This window comes from Taudactylus pleione, unplaced genomic scaffold (genome assembly GCF_031769625.1).
Source record: "Taudactylus pleione unplaced genomic scaffold, aTauple2 ptg000173l, whole genome shotgun sequence".
Lineage (NCBI taxonomy): Eukaryota > Metazoa > Chordata > Amphibia > Anura > Myobatrachidae > Taudactylus > Taudactylus pleione.
In genome coordinates, this window is record NW_028284575.1 from 3,123,114 (window position 1) to 3,150,379 (window position 27,266).

At 45.3% G+C, this 27,266-nt stretch overlaps 1 protein-coding gene across 2 annotated transcripts; it reads left to right on the forward strand.

Annotated features, from left to right (window-relative positions):
* Nucleotides 1–16,427: 16,427 nt before the first annotated feature.
* Nucleotides 16,428–25,559, forward strand: LOC148521187 (speedy protein 1-A-like). 2 transcript variants are annotated; one of them, XM_088475551.1, is made up of 5 exons: nt 16,428–16,935; nt 17,805–17,863; nt 20,306–20,391; nt 21,206–21,365; nt 25,019–25,559. In XM_088475551.1, exons 2-5 carry the CDS (start codon nt 17,846–17,848, stop codon nt 25,253–25,255), a joined length of 501 nt encoding a protein of 166 aa, XP_088331677.1. In that variant the 5' UTR covers nt 16,428–16,935; nt 17,805–17,845; the 3' UTR covers nt 25,256–25,559. The 2 variants fall into 2 exon arrangements, with proteins under 2 accessions (XP_088331677.1, XP_088331676.1); XM_088475550.1 differs by lacking the exon at nt 16,428–16,935 and having other exon boundaries at nt 17,787–17,863.
* Nucleotides 25,560–27,266: the final 1,707 nt, after the last annotated feature.

A 27,266-nucleotide genomic window follows, 5' to 3' on the forward strand; every position in this document is an offset into this window, starting at 1 on the left:
TGTCATCATATATACAGTGCATCTGGAAAGTATTCACAGCGCGTCAATTTTTCCACATTTGTTATGTTACAGCCTTATTCCAAAATGGAATAAATTAATTTTTGTCCTCAAAATTCTACACACACGACCCCATAATGACAACGTGTAAAAAGTTTTTTTGAGATTTTTGCAAATTTTATAACAAAACAACAACTAAGAAATCACATGTACATAAGTGATTTCAGCCTTTGCTCAATGCTTTGTTGATGCACCTTTGGCAGCAATTACAGCCTCAAGTCTTTATGAATATGATGCCACAAGCTGGGCACACTTATCTTTTGGCAGTTTCGCCCATTCCTCTTTGCAGCACCTCTCAAGCTCCATCAGGTTGGATGGGAAGCGTCGGTGCACCGCCATTTCCAGATCTCTCCAGAGATGTTCAATTGGATTCACGTCTGGGTTCTGGCTGGGCCACTCAAGGACATTCACAGAGTTGTCCTGAAGCCACTCCTTTCATATCTTGGCTGTGTGCTTAGGGTCGTTGTCCTGCTGAAAGATGAACCGTCGCCCCAGTCTGAGGTCAAAAGCGCTCTGGAGCAGGTTTTCATCCAGGATGTCTCTGTACATTGCTGCATTCAGCTTTCCCTCTATCCTGACTAGTCTCCCGGTTCCTGCCGCTGAAAACATCCCCACAGCATGATGCTGCCACCACCATGCTTCACTGTAGGGATGGTATTGGCCTGGTGATGAGCGGTGCCTAGTTTCCTCCAAACATAATGCCTGGCATTCACGCCAAATAGTTCAATCTTTGTCTCTCATGGTCTGAGAGTCTTTCAGGTGCATTTTGGCAAACTCCAGGTGGGCTGCCATGTGCTTTTTACTAAGGAGTGGCTTCCGTCTGGCCACTATACCATACAGGCCTGATTGGTGGATCGCTGCAGAGATGGTTGTCCTTCTGGAAGGTTCTCCTCTCTCCACAGAGGAATGCTGTAGCTCTGACAGAGTGACCATCGGTTTCTTGGTCATCTCCCTGACTAGGGCCCTTCTCCCCCGATCGCTCAGTTTAGATGACCGGCTAACTCTAGGAAGAGTCCTGGTGGTTCCGAACTTCTTCCATTAATGGATGATGGAGGCCACTGTGCTCATTAGGACCTTCAAAGCAGCAGATATTTTTCTGTACCCTTCCCCAAATTTGTGCCTCGAGACAATTCCTTGGACTTCATGCTTGGTTTGTGCTCTGACATGCACTGTCAAGTGTGGGACCTTATATAGACAGGTGTATGCCTTTCCAAATCATGTCCAATCAACTGAATTTACCACAGGTGGACTCAAATTAAGCTGTAGGAACATCTCAAGAATGATCAGTGGAAACAGTATGCACCTGAGCTCAATTATGAGCTTCATGGCAAAGGCCGTGAATACTTATGTACATGTGATTTCTTAGTGGTTTTTTTTTATTAAATTTGCAAAAATCTAAAAAAAAATTTTACACATTGTCATTATGGTGTATTGTGTGTAGAATTTTGAGGACAAAAACTAATTTATTCCATTTTGGAATAAGGCTGTAACGTAACAAAATGTGAAAAAAGTGAAGCGTTGTGAATACTTTCCGGATGCACTGTATACTAGGGATGAGCGGGTTTGGATTTCCGAAACCTGAACCCCCCCGATCCGAGACCAGATCTGACCTCGGAGTTTCCCGCCTGACTAGCAACTGAAATTGAGGCAAAACGTCATCATCCCGCTGTCGGATTCTTGCGGGTTTTGAATTCTATAAAAGGTCCCGCGATCGCTGCCATTTTTCATTCTGGCTGTGGAGCGTGCAGACAGAGGGAGGGAGCTGGGATCTGTTGGCTACTGTTTAGTACTTGAGTCTTGAACGTTATTAATATTATACATAACATTACATGCTGGGTTGGCTGGCTGGCTACTGTGAAGAGGGAGGGAGCTGGCAGCTGTTGCTGGCACTGACCATAGGGGCTGGCTGGCTGGCTACTGTTGTCCACTCCAAGTCCATATACAATTATACATACATAGGAGCTGGCTACTGTGAAGAGGGAGGGAGCTGGGAGCTGTTCCTGACGCTGACCATAGGGGCTGGCTGTAGTGCTGTGTTGTCCAGGGGGAACTCGCTCCTTAAAAAAAAAAAATTCTGTGTGCTTGTTAGCCACACCTGTCATCAGTGTAGGTGCGAAGGGGTGCTGTGCTGCTGTCTGTCAAGAGGCTGCTGTCTCTTTCAGGGGTTCACCCCCAGTGTTCCAAAAAAAAAATATTAAACTTTAGTGTGTGTGTTAGCCACACCTGTCATCAGTGTAGGTGCGAAGGGGTGCTGTGCTGCTGTCTGTCAAGGGGCTGCTGTCTCTTTCAGGGGTTCACCCCCAGTGTTCCCAAAAAATTTTTTAAACTTTAGTGTGCGTGTTAGCCACCCCTGTCATCAGTGTAGGTGCGATGGGGTGCTGTGGAGCTGTCTCTTTCAGGGGTTCACCCCCAGTGTTCCCACAAAAAAAACATTTTTTGTGTGCATTTTAGCCACACATGTCATCGGCGTAGCTGCGCAGGGGTGCTGTGCTGCTGTCTGTCAAGGGGCTGCTGCCTCTTTCAGGGGTTCACCCCCAGTGTTCCCAAAAAATAAAATTTGTGTGTGTGTTAGCCACACCTGTCATCAGTGTAGGTGTCTCTTTCAGGGGTTCACCCCCAGTGTTCCCAAAAAATAAAACATTTTAAAAATAAAACTTTTTTGTGTGCGTGTTAGCCACACCTGTCATTGGCGTAGGTCCGCAGGGGTGCTGTGCTCCTGTCTGTAAAGGGGCCGCTGTCCTGTGTGTTGTGGTGTAGGCCGCTGCCCTTCTTAGATTTTTACAGGTGCTGTCCTGTGTGGTGCAGGGCTACGCTGCCCTTCAAAAAAAACAAAACTTTTACAGGGTTATTCACTCCATAAAATTATGCACTCCATAAAATAATGGAGGATAAAATAGGGGAAGATCAAAAACCACTTCCTCCTAGTGCTGAAGCTGCTACCACTAGTCATTTATTTATTTATTACAAGTTATTTATATAGCGCACACATATTCCACAGCACTTTACAGATAATATTTGGCCACTCACATCAGTCCCTGCCCCAGTGGAGCTTACAATGTATGGGCTTCATTCAGACCCGCTCGTTCGTTCCGAGCGATGTTCGCACATCTGTGCATGCGTACGGATTGTAATACGCATGCGCGAACCAGTCAGTGCGGCCAAAAATCGTGTGCTCGCTAAATAGCGAATGCCTGCTATTTTGAGTGACAGGAGGAGGCGTATGTAGGTGGTAAGAGGGGAAGGTGCTTGAAAATGGGGTGTGGAATTCAGAACACAGGCGTGCTTAAAGGTCAAAACGGGCGTTTTAAAGGTGTGCATAATTAAGACAGCAGCGTCATTGACCATGTCACTTGGTTATTTTATAGTCAGAACTGCTCGCAAGATTGCGGTAGGAAAAACCAACCACAAGAATAGCGAGCAGTTCAGACGCCGTTCGATGTACTCGATTAATCTAATAAATAGCGGACATGACGTATGATGCGAGCGGCCAGGGGGCGTTTTTACCAAAATTACGACCGCAAGTTTTGTTCGCTCGTTCAGACATAGAGGCGTCAACAGACCGCAAAGAGCGAACGGTTAATTTGAATAGCCAGCCCCTCTTTCTGAACGAGCGAGCGCAAATAGCGTCCGGCTCTGAATCAGACCCTATGTTCCCTATCACATGCACACACACATACACACTAGGGATAATTTGTGTTGGGAGCCAATTAACCTACCAGTATATTTTTGGCGTGTGGGAGGAAACTGGAGTACCCGGAGGAAACCCACGCAAGCACAGGGAGAATATACAAACTCCGCACAGTTGGGGCCATGGTGGGAATCGAACCCATGACCTCAGTGCTGTGAGGCAGTAATGCTAAACATTGCACCATCTGTGCTGCCCATGACATAGACGATGAAATGCCATCAACGTTGTCTGCCAAGGCCGATGCCCAATGTCATAGTATAGGGCATATAAAATCCCAAAAGCCTAAGGCCCTCATTCAGAGCCGCTCGTTAGTGGCAGTACGCTCGTTCCGAGCGATGTTTGCACATCTGCGCATGCGTACGGTTTTTAGTACGCATGCGCGAACCAGTCAGTGCGGCCGAAAATCGTTGGTACGCAATATAGTGAGTGCCTGCTATTTTGAATGACAGAATGAGGCGTATGTGGGTGGTAACAGGGGAAGGTGCTTGAAAATGGGGAGTGGAGATCCGAACGCAGGCGTGCTTAAAGGTCAAAACGGGCGTTTTATGGGTGTGTATATTTAAAACAGCAGCGTCATTGTTCACGTCACTGGGTTATTTTATAGCCAGAACTGCTCGCAAATTTGTGGTAGCAAACACCAACCACAAGAATAGCGAGCAGTTCATACGCTGGTCGATGTACTCGATTAATCTAATAAATAGCGGACATGACGTAGGATGCGAGCGGCCAGGGGGCGTTTTTAACAAATAAACGAGCGTATGTTTTGCTCGCTCGTTCAGACTTAGAGGCGTGAACAGACTGCAATGTGCGTACGGATCATTTGAATAGCCACCCCTTGTTTTTAAACGAACGAACGCAAATAGCGAACGGCTCTGAATGAGGGCCTAAGTTCAGTAAAATTACCTTAAAAATAAATTTAAATTGTCTTAGGATAAATGTAAACTATATGCCATTTACGACACGGAGTGGCAAGGAACGGCTAAGGTCCTTCCTATTTTTATGACTAGTGGTTCAGTTTCACATGACGATGGAAGCCCTCCTCCTCCCGCTAGAAAAATTAAACTAGTTAAGCTGGCAAAAGCACAGCAAAGAACTGTGCGTTCTAATTCTAAGAAGATATCACAAATCCCCAAGGAGAGTCCAAGTGTGGCGGTGGTTGCGATGCCTGACCTTCCCAACACTGGACGGGAAGAGGTGGCTCTTTCCACCATTTGCACGCACTCTGCAAGTGCGTAAAAGGAGCACCCACAGTCCACTTGCTGATATGCAAATTGAAGATGTCACTGTTGAAGTACAACAGGATGAGGATACTGGTGTAGCTGGCGCTGAGGAGGAAGTTGGCGAGGAGGATTCTGATGGTGATGTGGTTTGTTTAAATCAGGCTCCAGGGGAGACAGTTGTCGTCCGTGGGATGAAAAAGCCCATCACGGTCATGCCTGGGCAGAAGACCAAACATTCCACCTCTTTGGTCTGGAAATATTTCTATCCAAATCCGGAAAACTACTGTCTTGCCATATGTACCATATGTAAAGGTGAAATAAGTAGGGGTAGGGACGTCAACCACCTAGGAACATCCTCCCTTATACGGCACCTGCAGCGCGTTCATGAGTTACTGTCAAGTTCAGAAACTGTGGCTAAGACCGTAAGCAGTCCAGGGACACCTAAATCCCTTTGTCCTGTTGTATCCAAGCGCCTGCAAACCACACCGTCAACTCCCTCCTCATCAATTTCCTCCTCAGTCAGGATCAGAAGTAGTCCTGCAGGCCATGTCACTGGCATGACTGACTCCTCTCCTATCCGGGATTCCTCCGGAGGATCCTGCATTGCTACACCTACTGCTGCCACTGCTGCTGCTAGGAGTCATTCATCATCCCAGAGAGGAAGTAGGAACACCACTACTTTTACTAAACAATTGACCCTCCAACAGTCCTTAGCGAGGAGGATGAAGTACGACAGCAGTCATCTTGTTGCAAAGTGGATAACTGAGGCCTTGACTGCTATGTTGGTGTTAGACGTGCGTCCGGTATCCGCCAGTAGTGCAGTGGGATTTAGACAATTGATGGAGGTAGTGTGTCCCCGGTACCAAATCCCGTCTAGTATCCACTTCACTAGGCAGGCGATACTGAGAATTTACAGAGACATCAGAAAAAGTGTCCTCAGTGTCCACAAAAATGCGGTTGTACCCAATGTCCACTTAACCACGGACATGTGGAGAAGTGGAACAGGGCAGACTAAGGACTATATGACTGTGACAGCCCACTGGGTAGATGTATTGCAATACGCAGTAACAACAGCAGCATCACCAGTAGCAGCATCTCAGAAATGCCAGCTCGTTCCAAGGCAGGCTACGCTGTGTATCACCAGTTTCAGTAAGAGGCACACCACCGACAACCTCTTAAAGAAACTAAGGGAAATCATTGCCCAATGGCTTACCCCACTTAGACTCTCCTGGGGATTTGTGATATCTGACAACATCACCAATATTGTGCGGGCATTACATCTGGGCAAATTGCAGCACGTCCCATGTTTTGCTCACGCAATAAATTTTCTGAAAAACGACAAGGGCATGCAGGAGATGCTTTGGGTGGCCCGAAAAATTTCTGCCCACTTTTACCATTCAGCGACTGCGTGCCGAAGACTGGAGCGCCAGCAAACACTCTTGAACCTGCCCTGCCATCACCTGAAACAAGAGGTTGTAACGCGGTGGAACTCAACCCTCTATTTGCTTCAGAGGATGGAGGAGCAGCAAAAGACCATTCAAGCCTATACATCCACCTATGACATAGGCAAAGGAGGGGATATGCACCTGACTCAAGCGCAGTGGAGAATGATTTCCGTGTTGTGCAAGGTTCTCCAGCCCTTCGAACTTGCCACATGTGAAGTTAGTTCAGACTAGGGATGAGCGAGTTCGATTCTCCGAGAACCGAACCCACCCAAATTGAGGGGATCCAGGACGAGCCAAGCTAGGATCTCCCTTCCTGCCCCGGATCCCTCACCCGAGGCAAAACCTCGCAATCCCGCTGTCGGATCACGGTTTTGTATTGAGCAGGCTTAACGCTGATTGGCTGAGAGAGCCGTCAATCACGGCTCTCAGCCAATCAGCGTTAAACCAATTATGCACACAGTCAGGAAGCAAAAGATGATGGTGCCCGCCATCCCCCGCTGCCTGCAGCTGCTGGCACACCCCGATGCCGACACCGCCGGCACCACCACTGGCAGCATCCCCCGATGCCGACACCACCACTGATGACAATGCCGGTACCCCTGCACTGCTGCCCCATGTGCTGACGACACCATCAGCGACCCCCACACTGCTGGTACTCCCACACTGAGGACACCACCAGAACTCCTGCACTGCCGACACTGTCAGCACACATGCACTGAGGACACCGCCGGCACCCTGCATTGAGAACACCCCTGCACTGCCGACACAGTCAGCAAACCTGCACTAAAGACACCACTAGGACTGCCGACATCGCTGGTACCCTTCACTGAGGACACTGCCAGCACCGCAGCACTGCCATTCCATATACTGAGGACACCATCAGCATCCCCTGCACTGAAGACACCGCTGGCACCACCGATACCCTGCACATTTACGGAGGACACAGTCAGCAATCCCGCTTTGCCGACACAGCTGTCACAGTAAGTGCACTGTTGGTGTATCCAACCCACACTGTATAACACATTGTATCTGTATTGGAAATTGGAAGCTGAACTGCCACATGTTAGTGATGCCCACTGCAACTCTTTGGCCTTAACTAGATGAAAAAAATAATATTGTGAGGTGGTCAAAATTGATTGGAAATGACTGGAAATTAATGTTATTGAGGTTATTAATACTGTAGTAACAAAAAAAGGCCAATTTTATGTGATTTTAGCTGTTTTTTTTATTTTTTAAGAAAAAATCCAGATATAAAACCAAAACCCGAAAACAAAACACGGAGGTGAGGTTTTGGCAAAATCAATCCAGATCCAAAACCAGGGGAGATCCATATCCAAAACAAAACCAAAACACCGGGGTCGGCGCACATCCCTAGTTCAGACACTGCCAGCTTGAGTCAGGTCATTCCCCTCATCAGGCTTTTGCAGAAACAGCTGGAGAAAGTGAAGGAGGAGCTAAGACGGAGCGATTCCGCTCGGCATGTGGGACTTGTGGATGAAGCCCTTCATTCGCTTTGCCAGGATTCCAGGGTGGTCAATCTGTTGAAATCAGACCACTACATTTTGGCCACCGTGCTCGATCCTAGGTTTAAAGCCAACGTGGTGTCTCTCTTTCCTGCAGACACAAACCTGCAGAGGTGCAAAGACCTGCTGGTGAAAACACTGTCAGCTGAAGCGGAACGTGACACGTCAACAGCTCCTTCTTCATCTTCTCCCGCAACTGGGGCTGCCAGGAAACAACTTACATATCCTAAGCAACCCGCTGGTGGTGATGCAGGGCAGGCAGGACCAAGTTTGGACATCTGGTCCGGACTGAAGGACCTGACAACAATTTCTGACATGTCTACTGTCACTGCATATGATACTGTCACCATTGACAGAATGGTGGAGGATTACATCGGTGACAGCATCCAAGTAGGCATGTTTAGACAGTCCGTACCTGTACTCGCAGGAAAAAGAGGCAATTTGGAGGCCCCTGTACAAACTGGCTCTATTTTACCTAAGTTGCCCCCCCTCCAGTGAGTACTCCGAAAGAGTTTTTAGTGCAGCCGCAACCTTGTCAGCGAAAGGTGTAGGAGGTTGCTTCCACAAAACATGGAGAAGATGATGTTAATCAAAATGAATTATCAATTCTACCGGGAAGACCAGCCTCCAGAGAGTACAGAGGGACCTGTGGTGGTGGATTCCAGCAGGGACGAATTAATACTCTGTGAGGATGTACACAACACTGACGAGGGTGAGGAATCGGTGGATGAGGATGCAGACGACATCTTGCCTCAGTAGAGCCAGTTTGTGCAGGGACAGATTAATTGCCAGCTTGTTTTGTGGGGGCCCAAACGAACCAATCATTTCAGCCACAGTTGTGTGGCAGACCCTGGCACTGAAATGATTGGTTTGTTAAAGTGTGCATGTCCTGTTTATACTACGTAAGGGTGGGTGGGAGGGCCCAAGGACAATTCCATCTTGCAACTCTTTTTTTTTCTTTGCATTATGTACTCTTTGGGGCCTAGTTTTTCAAACTGCCATCCTGTCTGCCACTGCAGTGTCACTCCTAGATGGGCCACGTGTTTGTGCCGCCCACTCGTGTCGCTTAGCATAGTCATCCAGCTACCTTGGTGCAACCTTTTAGCCTAAAAACAATATTGTGATGTGTGAGGTGTTCAGAATAGACTGGAAATGAGTGGAAATGAATGTTATTGAGGTTAATAATACGTAGGAACAAAAAAAAAATAATTATGTGATTTTAGCTGTTTTTATGCTTTTTTCCACAAAAAATACAGATCCAAAACACAAAACCCAGAACCCAAAACATGGAAGGGTGGTTTTGGCAAAACCAATCCAGATCCAAAACACGAAGAAAGATCCAGATCCAAAACACAAAACATGGCCGGTACACACGTCTAGTGCAACCGCGAATCACCATGGTGACAACTGGTCGCAGCTTCAGCCCAGCTGAGAAAGCCAAAGGCTTCTCACTATGGCGTCTTACCTGCATTGCTGAGGCCAGGAAATCTGCGTCTTTCCACACAGAGACCGGCCTGGCCAATCCCAGGAAACGGGGGAGACATGGCTCCGTTTCCGAGAACACAGGCCGGGGCTGCCCCCTCCCCCAGTTGGGCACTAGGGGGGGGTTATGATTAGTAGATAAGAATTAGGATTTGGGATAATGGGGAAAATACTCACCGGATCGCTGCTGTTAACAAGTTACCAAAAGAAAACATCTCCACACGTGATCCGGAAGAAGTCGCTGCGGCTAGGAGTAGATAAGACACTACTAGGCCGCCAGGGACAGATAATCATGTCGACATATCATCCGTGTTGGCATGATGAATTTTGACACGACAGCTGTCGGCAAATCATACCACACCCAGGCGCTATAATCCTGACCTTAGCTGTTGTGTGATATGTGGATTTAATGAATTGCGTGAATAGTACATTCTAGGTAAGGACTGAATATAACATAGTAATAATCCTCATAGTCAGTCACCTGTGCACAATTCAATGTAATATTAGTGACTCAGTTATATAGGTGATGTAATATTAGTGACTCAGTTATATAGGTGATGTAATATTAGTGACTCAGTTATATAGGTAATGTAATATTAGTGACTCAGTTATATAGGTGATGTAATATTAGTGACTCAGTTATATAGGTGATGTAATATTAGTGACTCAGTTATATAGGTGATGTAATATTAGTGACTCAGTTATTTAGGTGATGTAATATTAGTGACTCAGTTATATAGGTGATGTAATATTAGTGACTCAGTTATATAGGTGATGTAATATTAGTGACTCAGTTATATAGGTAATGTAATATTAGTGACTCAGTTATATAGGTAATGTAATATTAGTGACTCGGTTATATAGGTAATGTAATATTAGTGACTCGGTTATATAGGTGATGTAATATTAGTGACTCGGTTATATAGGTAATGTAATATTAGTGACTCGGTTATATAGGTAATGTAATATTAGTGACTCGGTTATATAGGTAATGTAATATTAGTGACTCGGTTATATAGGTGATGTAATATTAGTGACTCAGTTATATAGGTAATGTAATATTAGTGACTCAGTTATATAGGTGATGTAATATTAGTGACTCGGTTATATAGGTGATGTAATATTAGTGACTCGGTTATATAGGTAATGTAATATTAGTGACTCGGTTATATAGGTAATGTAATATTAGTGACTCAGTTATATAGGTAATGTAATATTAGTGACTCAGTTATATAGGTGATGTAATATTAGTGACTCAGTTATATAGGTAATGTAATATTAGTGACTCAGTTATATAGGTGATGTAATATTAGTGACTCAGTTATATAGGTGATGTAATATTAGTGACTCAGTTATATAGGTAATGTAATATTAGTGACTCAGTTATATAGGTAATGTAATATTAGTGACTCAGTTATATAGGTGATGTAATATTAGTGACTCAGTTATATAGGTGATGTAATATTAGTGACTCAGTTATATAGGTAATGTAATATTAGTGACTCAGTTATATAGGTGATGTAATATTAGTGACTCAGTTATATAGGTGATGTAATATTAGTGACTCAGTTATATAGGTAATGTAATATTAGTGACTAGAGGGCCTGACTCAGCGAGGAGCACAGATGAGAATACGCACGCTGATTTTTGCGTCCTGCACATGCGTATGTATGCATCGCAGTGCACGTGTGCGAACCAGCCACTGCAATCGGGAAGTGATCGCAGTGAGCGCACAGTCTCAGCATAAAGTGATTGACAGGAAGTGGCCATTTGGGGATGGTGACGGGGGGTGGCCAGTGAAACGCAGGCGTGCCAGTACGTTTGAACGCCGTTATAGGGGCGTGCAGAAAATGAGCCAATGTGATGGCATATGCAGCCTGAGCGCTCACTGCGTTCAGGAAGTTTAGCTGTTTGTGAGTGAGGTCAGGCATCCACAGCTGTGCGTATGTGTCCGATGGTTCTCGATGTTACCGATGTATTCGCTGTATTGCTAACTATTGTGGCTGTGAGTAAAGGTAAGGGGGCGGCTTTGTGTATTGCTGGGCGTCTGCATCTTGTACTGCGGCGGCAGTGTGATCATATTAATTTGCATAATTGCGCAGCGGCCGGGTGTGTGCGTGTGTAAGCTTGTTGTCCGTGCTGAATCAGGACCAGAGCCTTGAACGATTCATAATCAGCCCTAGAATGTAGCATCTAATAAGCTGTAAATTAGCGCAGAACATAATGGGCCTGATTCCGTATGAATTGCTATTGTGATCGCAGCAGCTCCGTAATCACATGCAGAGCTGCTGCGATAATACGCTAATGTTTGCAATCAGGGCAGTTTCTAGGGTCTGAGGCTCCCAGTGCGAGCAGTCAAAATGCGCCCCCCCCCCAAGAAACAGTAGTATTGCGGGGTGGGCGTGGCCTCATCGTGAGGGGATGTGGTATCAAAGTAAGGGAGCGTGGTCTCGAAAGACCATAGAATGTCAGCCACTGTGACTACTGAGCCCAGGGGTAGCTAAACTGTAAGAGGCAAAGCGCTGAAAAATATATGTAGTTAAAATAAAGCCTGACAGCATACGCGCGCCTACGGCGCGCGCTCAAATAATGGGGTGTGGCCTAGCTGTCACAAGCCCACGCCGCATTTGTGTTTGCATGCCTGTGGTGTGACATTTGCAGGAGTATGACCTTGTATCACACCTGTTTTAGTCATGTTGGGGCCGAGACCAGCACATTGAAAATACAAGCCATATCCATATAAAATACACTAAAATAAGCCAGGTCCACATAACCTTCAAGCCACTTCAGGATTACACTGCAACAAACCACTTCCACATAAAAAATAATGGAAAAGCCAGAGCCACATAAACTACGTTTTAAAAGCACATCCACCTCAAATACATTATTAAATCCAGAACCACATAAAACACATTGAAAAAACATGATTCACGTAATACACACTTCATTCCAGCCCGACAACTGACATTACACACTCATATCCATTACTCATCATGCTGCACCCCCCAATTGATATTACACATGCTGCACCTCCCCAGCATATACATTACTCATCATGCTGCACCCCCCATTGATATTACACATGCTGCACCTCCCCAGCATATACATTACTCATCATGCTGCACCTCCCCACTGATATTACACATGCTGCACCCCCGCCCCCCCAATTGATATTACACATGCTGCACCCCTGCCCCCCAATTGATATTACACATGCTGCACCCCTGCCCCCCAATTGATATTACACATGCTGCACCCCTGCCCCCCCAATTGATATTACACATGCTGCACTGAACCCCCCAAATGACATAGCACATGCTGTGCACCCCCCCAGGCCCCAACATGCTGCAGGCAGCCTGCACAACTGACAGTGACACTTACACCACGCTGCACGCACTTCCCCTTCCCCCCGCAGAGGTGCAGTTTAGTTACCTGGAACTGGAAGAAGTAAATTGGAACCTGCTGCAGCTGCTGTGCGCTTGCTGCGCTTCCATCCCATGCCCAGTCAGTGCCGCCCAGTCCGGAGTGCGGGTGCCGCCGCCGCCACCAACCACCCAGTCAGTGAGACCACCAGAGAGAGAGTGAGTAAAGAGTCGAGCTGAGGGCAGCCAGTAGCAGGACGGAGCGGAGGTCACTCTCAGCCGACGGGACCGGACAGACTCTTCAGTGCTGATGTGTGGTGTGCGCGCCGCCCCCTTCCTGTCATGTGACACCCAGGAGGAGAGGAGGGAAAACGGCTATTGGGTGCGCGCCGTGTGCGCGCGAAGTTACTGTAGGTAAGACAGGGTGATGCAGCCTGCAGGAGTCAGACCCGGCGTATTTTGCATTGAGGGCGGAGCGCCCCGTGCAATTGCACGGGTTGCCCGCCCCTAGAAACGGCCCTGTTTGCAATCGCACAGCCGGCATAGAGAAGCCCACTACCGCTTTCTCACATCTACAATACCTCGCAGTCCTGCGTACACATCAGTAACATCGCGTAACATCGGCCCCTCACTCACAATTACAGCAGCTCTGACCAAGAAATTACAAGTCTCAGTAAGTACACAAGCTGCGTATGCCGTCACAGTAGATAATTTATGCATGGCCGTGTAACGCATTCATACAGACTGGCACGCCTGCGTTTCTCTGACCACTCCCCCCGTCACCACCCCGAAATGCTCACATCCCGTCACTCACTCTGCGATGGCGTTCTTTCTGTGTGCGTGATCGCAGTGTGACCGCAATGCTATCATGCGCACTGTTGTGTATACACATGTGCAGTACACACCATAGACCGATATGTGTACGCGGTTACATATGCGCTCCATGCTGGATCAGGCCCAATAGTCAGTAGCTGATATAAGTAACCACAAATTCATGTATGTGCAATTAGACTATTCGTAAATGCATGAGGACTATGGGGCCTATTCATCACACAATAAATGGCCGGTAACCATGAGGGAACACTATTATTCCGCATATTTAGGTTACCGGGCCAGGTACCAGAGTTTGCTTGTAGGAAAAAGCGCCATCTTCATATGGGAAGGAGATCCAGGGATGTGAAGAGAGATCCCAGCGGATCCCTCTGCCACCTCCTCATTGGCTCCCCAGTGGCCTTGCGCACATGTGACCTCGGGTCAGGCATGTGTTGGAGCACAGACGGGGGAGAGGTAAGTAACGCAGATACTTCTGTAGCTGCGATACTAACCGAGGGGAAAGCTGCTTTTCGGAGTAACTGTCCCCACACCGGAGCAATGATGACCCTGCCATATGGCCCCCGATGATAAATATGGCCCATAATGATTGTGTAGCGATGACACTGTGAGCGCCAGCATATCCCACACCCCAGTAACCTGTCACTCACACTTTGGGCCTCATTTACCAAAGAGTTTTAACATTCACGAGTGATAAAACGTGTTGCGTATGATAATGGTGCTCCAGCCAATCAGCTCCCAACTGTCCTCTGTTTAGAAAATAACAGTTGGGAGCTGATTGGCTGGAGCACCATTATCATACGCAGCGAGTTTTGTCACTCGTTGTGAATGATAAAACTCATTGATAAATAAGGCCCTTTATCTTTCCATAATATAGCAGACAATGTAATCACAGAGATCCGGGTCACTATCACTAATACACCTCTGTGTAACATTGTATCATTGTGCCTATAGCAACATTTGTAGACAGTATTCGCTTATACCCCCTTCCCTATAGATGCCAATTGGGACATCACTGGGAATGCATTGGACCCATTGCTCTACTCCTTTAGCATTGCCTGGGCCTCTCACCTCTGGGCCCCATAGCAGCCAAACCATTTGCTGATGTGTCAGGGGCCTAAGACAGGATAACTGCACACCTCCCAACATTCGGAGTCCCAGAGTTGAGACCTCCGCGTGCCTTTGGCGCGCGCTTTCGAAAAGGGTGTGTGGCCTGATCATAAAGGGGGCGTGGTCTGATGACATGCCACCCCATTTACATCACTAATGGGGCATGCCCAGCATCTCCAAGATACTCGGCTGCCCCCGGGCTTCTCCCCGTACTGTGAATAGATGCTGTGCACATGCACACAGCATCTATTCTCGCTCTGCATACCCGCTGCTCTGCTATGCAGAGCAACGGTGTATGCTCCCCCCCCACCAAGGGAAACTGACGCCCGCGGTGGGACTGTCCCTCTGAATGCGGGACAGTTGGATGGTATGTTACGGCAAGTTTTCTCAGTAGACCTAAAAACAGGAAAACTGGTATGCATATGACAAAGTCTTCCACCACAATTACTGCCTCATGTCACATATATTCATTGCTGACAGGTTACTGAGATAGATGTGATATGTAATTGTAAATGTTACTATTAGTTCCTTTATGTAATGCAGCATTTTAGCCTCAGTGGCCCCTTTAAGTCATGTTGTATCCATGACAACAGCACTAAAACATTAGTCATCAAAGGTTGTCATTGTGACATCACTTGTGATTGTTCAACCTGGCTGAGAGCTCTGGAGTCTTATGACATAACAGCCAGACCACTGATGAGCATTAGACTTTAGTTGCATTTCTTTATTGATTTCATTAGTTAGTTAGTTATACATTTATTTATTTATTTTATTATATTATACTTAGCATTAGATATAGGCAGTAGGATAAGTTGTATTTATATTTTCTACGTTTTTTTATATTTATATATATTTCATTTATTTTATTATATTATACTTAGTATTAGATATAGGCAGTAGGATAAGTGTTATTTATATTTATATTTCTTTCTATTTATATATATTTCATTTATTATATTATACTTAGAATTAGTTGTAGGCAGTAGTATAAGTTTTAATTATATTTATATTTTGTTATATTTTATATTTTTCTATTTATATTATTGTTTTCTACTTAGAATTAGTTAGTATTAGTTAGTATTTTATTATATTTTCTATATTTTTTTACTTTTCAGATAGATTTTAGTTTTATTTAGTTTATTTAGGTCTTATACTCTTCAGTCTTTGCTGGTTGTGAGTGACAAGCAAAGTTATGGACAGTGGGTAAGTACCATAAGCGAGTCATTACAATAGTAAGCTATAGGGTGAGTAATAATAGGGGGTCACGCTGGTAAGGGGATATAAATAATGTATAGGTGACTGTGCACATAGTAGAGTTAGATATTATGCAGACATACAATACCACTGATTTCTGCAGGCCAGTATAGAGGGTACAGATTTGTAACTAAGGGTCTGCTTACTAAGCCTTGGATGGAGATAAAGTGTATGGAGATAAAGTATCAGCCAACCAGCTCCTAACTGTCATTTTTCAAACACAGTCTGTGACATAGCAGTTAGGAGCTGATTGCTGGTACTTTATCTCCGTCCACTTTATCTCCATCCAAGGCTTAGTAAATACACCCCTAACTTTGTTATAGTTTTAGATCTAATATTCTCTTTGAAAAATAAATATAACAGAATGTATTAAGTCATAGAGCCAATATGACCCTCAAAATTATTCCACATGCAAATCGTCATTATCTGGGACAAAGTATTTAAATAAGATTAAAGCACATTTACAGAGGAATGACCTGATCTGTGGGTGGCTGCAGAGTTTCCACCTGCAAAACCATTTGTATTACTATTAGCACTTAGGAGAGGCCACTAATTGGGGATTGCTGTTATACTCTCAGTAGGATGACATTATAACCTCACATTATAACTGTTATCACTATGAGCATATTAGCCAGAACTACCATCCTGCAAAAGTATCTGCACCCCCATTTTATGATGGCATTTCCCAAAAGCGGTATGTTACCCTCCTGTGCTGGGCGCACACAAAATACAGCAAACAATGAATTGCAGAGGGGCATTTAATGATGCTAAATAGTATCCATTATCTTTAATTTGAAAATACTGTAATTGATCATTAATATCATATATAATAGAGAAAACTTTCTAATCACAGGACGCCAGCCGAGTTACATCCTGCTAAGAGGAGGAGAGTAGACAGCAGCCGAGATTCCCTGTCTACTTTCCTCGGACAGAAGGAGAGAGAGGCTTTCTGTGAATTGCTGGGTAAGGCTTATTCTCTTATTATTTATTATCACTTACACATAATGTCTCAGGGTGCACTTCACTATTGATGCTTAATAATCAGTATTTACTGATAAACTCTACTTAGAATACCTAATAGTTTGTAGAATCCTCTCTTCCCATTTTCTGGTGATGGATGAATTTTACCAACTGTTGGTTCTTCCAAGTGGAATTTATCAGTGACTACTGGGCCTGATACAGGGAAGGACAGATGGGCAGAGCGGGACACAAGCGGTTGTGCTCATCCCTCCATCTCTGATACATGTGTCATTCAGCAAACCCCTATAAAGCATGGTGGCAGAGTAAGCTCATCCCAGCACAATGGGTGCAAAGCATTCAGCAAACCCCTATAAAGCATGGTGGCAGAGTAAGCTCATCCCAGCACAATGGGTGCAAAGCATTCAGCAAACCCCTATAAAGCATGGTGGCAGTGTAAGCTCATCCCAGCACAATGGGTACAAAGCATTCAGCAAACCCCTATAAAGCATGGTGGCAGTGTAAGCTCATCCCAGCACAATGGGTACAAAGCATTCAGCAAACCCCTATAAAGCATGGTGGCAGAGTAAGCTCCTCCCAGCACAATGGGTACAAAACATTCAGCAAACCCCTATAAAGCATGGTGGCAGAGTAAGCTCATCCCAGCACTAGAAGATTTCAACTGTAATAAGACAAAATTCACTTGCAAAGTTTTGTTTATATGCTACATTACTTGATGTATTACATGTATAGCATAATGAATACTATTATATGGGTAGCTATGTAGAAAGTCAGTTACCTATCAACCAATGAAATTCTGTCATGTTCCCCACTATATCCTGTAACATTATTACATTTCATGCTTTTCATTTCAGAATTACCTACAATCCAGAGGTTCCTGCAGAGGGATAAAAAAATGTGGATGTCTGACAAGGTATTTCCTTATTATTATTAGCCAGTACTTCTCTCACTATACAGCACTTTATAGGGGATTCCAACTTCATATGTTATTTAGTGTTTGCTTTATCTCTCATTATGGAAGTTCCCAGTGGCGGGCTGGGCCGGTGGCGGGCTGGTGCGGGTCGCGGGCAGTCTGTGTCACTGTGACACAGACTGCACCGCGTGTGCAGCGCTGACCGGACGGAGTCCGGTCAGCGCTACACAGCACAAACACACAGCCGCCGGAGCCAGCAGCTGTGTGTTTGCTGTAATCAGCAGCCGCTGAGAGTTTGTCTCTCCCATAATGCAAAGCGTCCAGAGGAGGCGGTGGAGGTGTCGGGACCAGGAGCGGGGGTTTCAGGTAAGTGTTTTTTTTTTTTTTTATTAAGTCTCTCTCTACTGGGGGGGGGGGGCTACTGGGGGCACTACCAGGGGGGGATTACTATGGGGGCACTACCAGGGGGGGGATTTCTATGGTGGCACTACCAGGGGGGGATTACTACTGGGGGCACTACCAGGGGGGTGGATTACTACTGGGGGCACCACAAGGGGGTGACTACTACTACTGGGGGCACTACAAGGGGGGGACTACTACTACTGGGGGAACTACAAGGGGGGGCTACTACTACTACTGGGGGCACTACAAGGGGGGGCTACTACTGGGGGCACTACAAGGGGAGGGGACTACTACTAGGGGCACTGCATAGGGGGGAGGGGACTACTACTAGGGGCACTACATAGGGGAGGGGACTACCACTGGGGGCACTGCGAGGGACCACTGCTGGGGGCTCTATATATAGGGCAATACTGGGGGTACTGCATAGGGGGGAGACTACAACTGGGGCCACTATTTAAGGGACATTGCATAAGGGTTACCACTATTGGGGGCACTGCATGGGGGGGTGGACTGCTACTGGGGGCACTGCATAGGGGTACCACTATTGGGGGCACTATTTAAGGGGCTTACTACTGGGGGCACAAGGGGCACTGAACAGGGGGGACCACTACTGGGGGCACAAGGGTCACTGCATAGGGGGGATCACTACTGGGGGCACTACTGGAGGCCTGCATAAGGGTGTTATCTCCTGTGGCACACGGGGGCACTGCATATGGGCACTACGACAGGGGGCTGCCCCATATCTTTATTTTTACCTTACATTAATCCCATATGGACCCGCCTCCTCCCTGAAACACTTGAGGGGGGGCGGCGCCGTAGCACGCATGTTCTTCGGGAACCCTGGCTACACGCTACTCCTCTGCCAGGGCCGCCTGCATGCATTTGCCCCCCAGGCTAAAAGTTGCCAGCCAGCCCCTGGAAGTTCCCCATGTCGCTCCCAGTAATGTACTTCCCAACATATACCAATGGCTGTCTCTTCTGACATAAGGATCATTGTGTGTAAGATTATCACAGAGGCATGCTAAGAGATGAGAGGGCTCTCATAGTAAAGCACCCCCCATACCAGTGCTGGCTGTGGTTGTGCCCATGTAGTTCCCCTCCCCATACTTGCTCCCGGCTGAACGACCATCTTTCCAGCAATGTATCTGGCATAGTGACCGAGTCTGTGCTATCTGTTGTGGAGTCTCCATCTTTCCCAATAAATTGCCGGAAAGATACGATGACCTGTGCCCATTATAGAGCCGCCACCAATTTATCTGCATCGTACTCATACACTTACTTACCTACATTACTTGTGAGCATTAATAAATGCGGATTGTGATAAAAATGCCCCATATTATGAATTGGTGAGGGCACTGTTGTGTGGCATATTATGAATAGGTGGGGGTACTATTGTGTGGCATATTATGAATTGGTGAGGGCACTATTGTGTGGCATATCATGAATTGGTGGGGGCACTGTTGTGTGGCATATTATGAATTGGTGAGGGCACTATTGTGTGGCATATTATGACTTGGTGGGGGCACTATTGTGTGACATATTATGAATTGGTGGGGGCACTATTGTGTGGCATATTATGAATTGGTGAGGGTACTATTGAGCGGCATACTATGAATTGGTGAGGGCACTATTGTGTGGCATATTAGGAATTGTGGGGGCACTATTGTGTGGCATATTATGAATTGGTGAGGGCACTATTATGTATTACTGAATAGAATTATAGAAGGGTATAAATAATATTCAGTGATTCTATGTACATATTTAAATGCATATCAATAACTATATGTTTCAGATTTAGCAATGCATCACTCCCAAAATGTTGCCCTTCAAAATTATAATGTGCCCTACTCGGTGGTCAGCACCCTGAGAAACAAATCCAACAGTGGACACTATTAGACCACATTTAGATCCTCCAAAACTACGCTCCCAAATCTCATAACCATGTTACCAATTTTATTCCCAACATTGGACAATAGTACTGCTGGTGTATGTATACACACATTTCTTCATCTAATAATGTATCTGGTATTTCTGTTCTAGTACTTACTGGCGATGGCCCTCATTTATTTCATGAGGGCTGGTCTCACTGAGGATGAATACACCGTCGGCAACTTTTACTGCGCACTGTAAGTAATTTAACTCATTGATCAGATGAGACCAGAATACAAAAAGTTCCAGAAGAACTAACTAACCAAGTCAGAGGTTATTTACTCATCTAAAAACAATTTACTGTACTTCCAGACAATAAGTTTCCTTTTTTCAAACTAAACATCACAAATTATACCGTAGCTATCAGTGTAACATCAGGACACAGCAATGTACTGGCCAGTCTAATCTTTTATCACTGATTATCGTGGCAACATAAGTGTACGTATCACAGTGATTCAACAGTGATTTATCACCATGGCAGGTGAGCACCAATACCCAGCTGCCATGGAGAAAACAATCCAGAGCAATAAAAGTTAGTTATCACGCTAGAGACCTCCGTTCTGATCTGAGCATGTACATGGCCAGGTCATCAGTATACCTGACAGAGTAATGTAAAAATACAACATTATCCCCCCCAAAATACTATTTATTTCTAGGGGAGGAACGATATGCCCATTCTTAAAAAGATCAAGGTGATTCTTTCTGTTACTGCCATCCTGAGATGGCGCTAACAAAATAGGAATCGTTTTGGATAGTTGATAAATGATACAATAGCTGGAGAGGAAATTATCTATGGAAATCTCATTAGTAAATTGTGTTCAGTAAAGAGAGGCCCTTTACACCATTATGCCCAGAGAAGGGCTGTACCCTTCCATAACACAGTCTATCCATAGCCTTGTACTTGGCATACAAGGAGCTGTGGAATACATGGTAGGTCCTCTGTAATACTGGTAATTTAGACATGTTTGCAGATGTGATGCTTATTATTACTGTGTTCTTCTGTTTCTATAGCTTTCTGGCCAATCAAATGGAAGAAGATAAACTGTTCTATATAAGAATGTACGATGACATTGCTTGGGTGTATCCATTATGGTTCTTCCGGAAGAAAAAAGATGCATTTTGGGCCAGGATCCAGCGCCGCACATACGTGGCTCCAGAACAGCTGGAAGAGGTGAGTAATGTAGTAGATTAAGTTCATGGGTGAGAATGTCATGGACCACACTGGGAGTAATGTTACCTACACACTATACAATTATTGGGGCGATTTGTCAATAATCGGGTGATCGGCCTGATTTATGTTATAGTGTGTATGAACGATCGTTTTAGCATTTTACGGAGAAAATGGTTAGAAAAAATTAAGAAACGCATTCCTTCCCTTATGCGATCTGTCGGTCAAGAACAAAAATCTCGGCCTCAATTTCCCGATATCGAGCAGTGTTTGTTTGCATTCTCCATAATCTTCCCATATTCCCTGTGTTCTCCTGTCACTATGTCATCCTCCATAATCTGCCCGTATTCCCTGTTCTCCTGTCACTATGTCATCCTCCATAATCTGCCCATATCCCCTGTGTTCTCCTGTCACTATGTCATTCTCCATAATCTACCCGTATTCCCTGTGTTCTCCTGTCACTATGTCATCCCCCATAATCTGCCCGTATTCCCTGTGTTCTCCTATCACTATGTCATCCTCCATAATGTGCCCGTATTCCCTGTGTTCTCCTGTCACTATGTCATCCTCCATAATCTGCCCGTATCCCCTGTGTTCTCCTGTCACTATGTCATCCTCCATAATCTGCCCGTATTCCCTGTGTTCTCCTGTCACTATGTCATCCTCCATAATATGCCCATATTCCGTGTTCTCCTGTCACTATGTCATCCTCCATAATTTGCCCGTATCTCGTGTTCTCCTGTCACTATGTCATCCTCCATAATATGCCCGTATTCCCTGTGTTATCCTGTCACTATGTCATCCTCCATAATCTGCCCGTATTCCATGTGTTCTCCTATCACTATGTCATCCTCCATAATCTGCCCGTATTCCGTGTTCTCCTGTCACTATGTCATCCTCCATAATCTGCCCGTATCCCCTGTGTTCTCCTGTCACTAGGTCATCCTCCATAATCTGCCCGTATCCCCTGTGTTCTCCTGTCACTATGTCATCCTCCATAATCTGCCCGTATTCCCTGTGTTCTCCTGTCACTATGTCATCCTCCATAATCTGCCCGTATCCCCTGTGTTCTCCTGTCACTATGTCATCCTCCATAATCTGCCCGTATCCCCTGTGTTCTCCTGTCACTATGTCATCCCCCATAATCTGCCCGTATTCCCTGTGTTCTCCTGTCACTATGTCATCCTCCATAATCTGCCCGTATCCCGTGTTCTCCTGTCACTATGTCATCCTCCATAATCTGCCCGTATCCCCTGTGTTCTCCTGTCACTATGTCATCCTCCATAATCTGCCCGTATTCCCTGTGTTCTCCTGTCACTATGTCATCCTCCATAATCTGCCCGTATTCCCTGTGTTCTCCTATCACTATGTCATCCTCCATAATCTGCCTGTATTCCCTGGGTTCTCCTGTCACTATGTCATCCTCCATAATCTGCCCGTATTCCCTGTGTTCTCCTGTCACTATGTCATCCTCCATAATCTGCCCGTATCCCCTGTGTTCTCCTGACTATGTCATCCTCCATAATCTGCCCGTATTCCCTGTGTTCTCCTGTCACTATGTCATCCTCCATAATCTGCCCGTATTCCCTGTGTTCTCCTATCACTATGTCATCCTCCATAATCTGCCCGTATTCCCTGTGTTCTCCTGTCACTATGTCATCCTCCATAATCTGCCCGTATTCCCTGTGTTCTCCTGTCACTATGTCATCCTCCATAATATGCCCGTATTCCCTGTGTTCTCCTGTCACTATGTCATCCTCCATAATCTGCCCGTATCTCGTGTTCTCCTGTCACTATGTCATCCTCCATAATCTGCCCGTATCTCGTGTTCTCCTGTCACTATGTCATCCTCCTTGTAGGTGGACATATGTAAAATGAGTGTTGTGTGGTGGAAAATTGGGAGTTTCTAATAAAATATTGCATAATGTGTTGCACAGATATTGGGACTTTCAATTTGCCAAAAAATTACCATTTTCCTCGACCCATCAAAACAATCTAAAGTTGCCTACACACTAGGCAATATTTTACACGATCCGCCCGATTCCAACGCATCAGAACGAGAGATCATGTAAAATATGTCCTAATCGTGAGTGTCCACATCGCATCTTCAGATCTTTCTTGCTGCAGGAAAGATCTGACAAGCTCAGTCACGATGCACTGGAAATAGGTTGCACCATAAATCATGGGTCAATTTGGACAGTTTGTAACACCAAATCGTGCCCATGACTGCCGGGAGGAATTCATGGGAAATCGGACACGATATCGCATCGTGACCACATCGCCTAGTGTGTAGCCAGCTTTAGCGGGAAATTGCCTCTAGTGGGAAGTTTATTGTGTGATATAAATGGAAAAAACCATCACTCCAGTTGAGCAAAATATAGTTCTAGTGCAGTTGGGAGGATAATATGTACAGTGATATTACACAGGGATGCTGAGTTATTATACTCACACTTTGGTATCACTAGGTAGGGAAAAACTAATTGGAGGGAGATAACAGGGCAGTCTAGTGCTTGTCCCATGACTCTTGTCTCGGAGAACCACAGTCACTACAGCAATGCGTTTCTCAGCAGACACCACAGGCTCTTGCAGTAAGAGTTGTGCTGTGTGTAGGTTTATCTGTAATGTGTGTTATCTACATTCCAAGATTTAAAACTGAAGACAATCTAAGCCTTGGCCCTGATCTGCCAGGAGCCACAATTAGATCATCTAAAACTATTCCCCCAAATGCCATAGTCCTGCACCCATAGTTCCAGGCTCATTGCCCCAACTCTAACTTCTGCTGTAAGTGTTATCTTCCTATCACTGCTTGGTGAGTGCACTATTGTCAGCACTGGACCTCCAAAGACAGGGTACAACTGAGCACATGTAACTGTCCAGCCCCAGATTACAGCCAGCAGAATGGGACGTGCTTCCTAGTGACTTTATGTCACATTCTCCAAGCCAGCATCACATCCCATGACATGGGGAGGAGGTGCGGGCAGGGAGAGGGGAGACATGAGGAGGAGGTGCGGGCTGGGAGCAGAGACATGAGGTGTGGGCAGGGAGAGGGGAGACATGAGGAGGAGGTGCGGGCTGGGAGCAGAGACATGAGGTGTGGGCAGGGAGAGGGGAGACATGAGGAGGAGGTGCTGGCTGGGAGCAGAGACATGAGGTGTGGGCAGAGAGACGGGAGACACGGGGAGGAGGTGCTGGCTGGGAGAGGAGACCTGAGGTGTGGGCAGGGAGACATGAGGAGGAGGTGCGGGCTGGGAGCGGAGACATGAAGTCTGGGTAGGGAGAGGGGAGACATGAGAAGGTGCGGGCTGGGAGTGGAGACATGAGGTGTGGGCAGAGAGAGGGGAGACATAAGGAGGAGGTGTTTGATTAGAGCAGAGACATGAGGTGTGGGCAGGGAGAGGGGAGACACGAGGAGGAGGTGCGGGCAGGGAGAGGGGAGACATGAGGAGAAGGTGCGGGCTGGGAGCGTTTTTTTGGATGTGATACTTTAGTTAATGAGGCATGATGAATGAGGCATGATGAATGCCTCCAAACAGTTTTTTTTAACTCGTAGTGAGTTCAAAATATTATGATCACCATTGATAATTACGTAATGATGACTAAACCCCTTTGTCCCTGGAAAGTTGAATTAGACTTTTATTTTTTTATGTTTTTACTAGGTGATGAGAGGGGACGATCACTGGGCGTGGAGACGAGAGAGGAATAACCACCTAGGAGGGGCCATAAGGCACTATCTGCCCCGTAACGCCATACCTGCCCGCCAAATGGCAGCTGAGGTCCCCAGGAATAATGTCACAGGACCACCCCCTGTGAGAGCAGAGGGAAGCCCAGCTGCCAGCGTCCGCCTTGCCGAGGTGCCACAGAGGAGGTGGAGTGGAGGTTGCCGCTGCGCATAAAGACCACACAGATTTAGACATCATGAGGCCCTAAGCAAGACACCGATTTGGGGCCCCACTTCCTCAAACAATCCGTCTGACAAAGGATCCGGTGTGGTCTGAAATGTGTTAACAGGACAATGGGAGCGCAATATATCAAGTATAAAATTTTATAACACTGATAATAGATTATGGGTGGAACAAAGAATTGAAAAACAATATATCAAATAAAAAGCATGTTTAATAAAGACTATGGATTATGACAATATAATTGTGTATGAATCAGATGGATTATCCACAAATTGATATACCACAATAGACCTTGAAAAATACCAATTGTAAAAGATAAAAAATGATGATTAAAAATTAAAAACATATAACAGAAAAACATCACTGCATATTTGAGAAAGTCTGATGGACTCCTTTGATTGTTTGAAGAATATAACCATGATACTGTGTCAGAATGTTGATTTAGGGGTTGCAACATTCAGACATAAATAGTCAGATTGAAAGTTATTAAATATCCAAGTGGATAGACTTCCACAATGTGGTGGGTATAGGTAGCTGATGACCTGTGGAACAGGTAATAGATAGTACCTGAAATCGGCGTGGTACTGGCCGGATGAGGTAAAACAGAGGGCAGTGTCCGGATTGCCGCTCTGAAATAGTGGCTGCCCGTTCCTCTGAGACCGAGTCCCGTGAAGTGTAGATAAGGCTCTGGCTGAGACATGCTCAGAATCCGGGCAGTGTCACACGGGCTGATCGGTCTGCAGCCGCGATGGATCCCGATAGGAAGTGAGCTCACTGGAACAATAGCGCCCCGGTGAAGAAATGTTTACTGCATCTGGAGTGTGTGCAGTGATGGAGATTTCTTGATTAAATCCACCAGTAAGGTAAAACTAACGCGTTTCTTGGCCTTAGTGGGTCTGGCCGTTTCCTCAGAGGTAATGCACCTTACTTCAAAGGGGTTTCCAGTTATAGCACGGGCAATCAGTGTGATCGTAGACAGGTGTGCTTTAACATTTCTATCAATTTGGTGAGGGATCAGCCTCATTCGTTTGGTGATTTATACCATAGGTATAGAAAAACACATTAATATACAGCATATATAAGGAGCCATTGTCTATGAATATACATATGTTCTCATACATATTGTATATAAAGAAATGATACAAATAAATACATTTACTACCGTAGCTATATAGATGTAGCGGTCTGATTATTTCTATAAAATAATAAATATATTCCAACAGAAAAATGAAATAAAGGAACTCTAAGACCATTATAAAGGAATTAATGTACATAATTAGAATACACCAATTGTACTTATTTTGATACATTTGTTCATTGTTGAACAATAATATTGTGCATATAGAACTTACAATATATAGAAATGTAATTATTATTCCTACATAAATAAAAATAATAATTAATGAATAAATGATAACAAGAATAATGATAAAACAAAGTATAGTATCATGATATGTTGTAATGAAAAATGTAAATGACGTGGGGCGGCACAGACAGACTCGCCATGCTGAGATATATTTAGACTCAACATGGCGAGGACGTCAGCGCCGATCCACGTCTAATTAGTTGGGGTAAGAAACCTCTCATATTGATAAAACATCTTCCTCAAAATGACTCAATCCACCCACAGGGATCTGTGGTCTAGAGTAAGAAAAACCAAAGAAGCATATATCAAATGTTGTTTAGTTCGACAGTGTCGTTAAGGCTGGACGGAGTAAGAGTATTTAATTTAAATATCCAAAATGCCTCTCGTCTATATAAGGATTTGAATCTATCTCTGCCTCTTGATGTTGGATTTATTTTTTCTATGGCCATAACGGTCACACTTTTCTTATTGTTTTTAAGACAGCTATTAACGTGTTGTGAGAGGCTGTGTAATTTAAAACCCTTTAAAATATTACGTCTATGCTCTAGAAATCTTATGTGTAGGCTAAGAGTGGTTCTACCAATATATTGGACTCCACACTTACATTGTATCATATAGATCACATATTGTGATCTG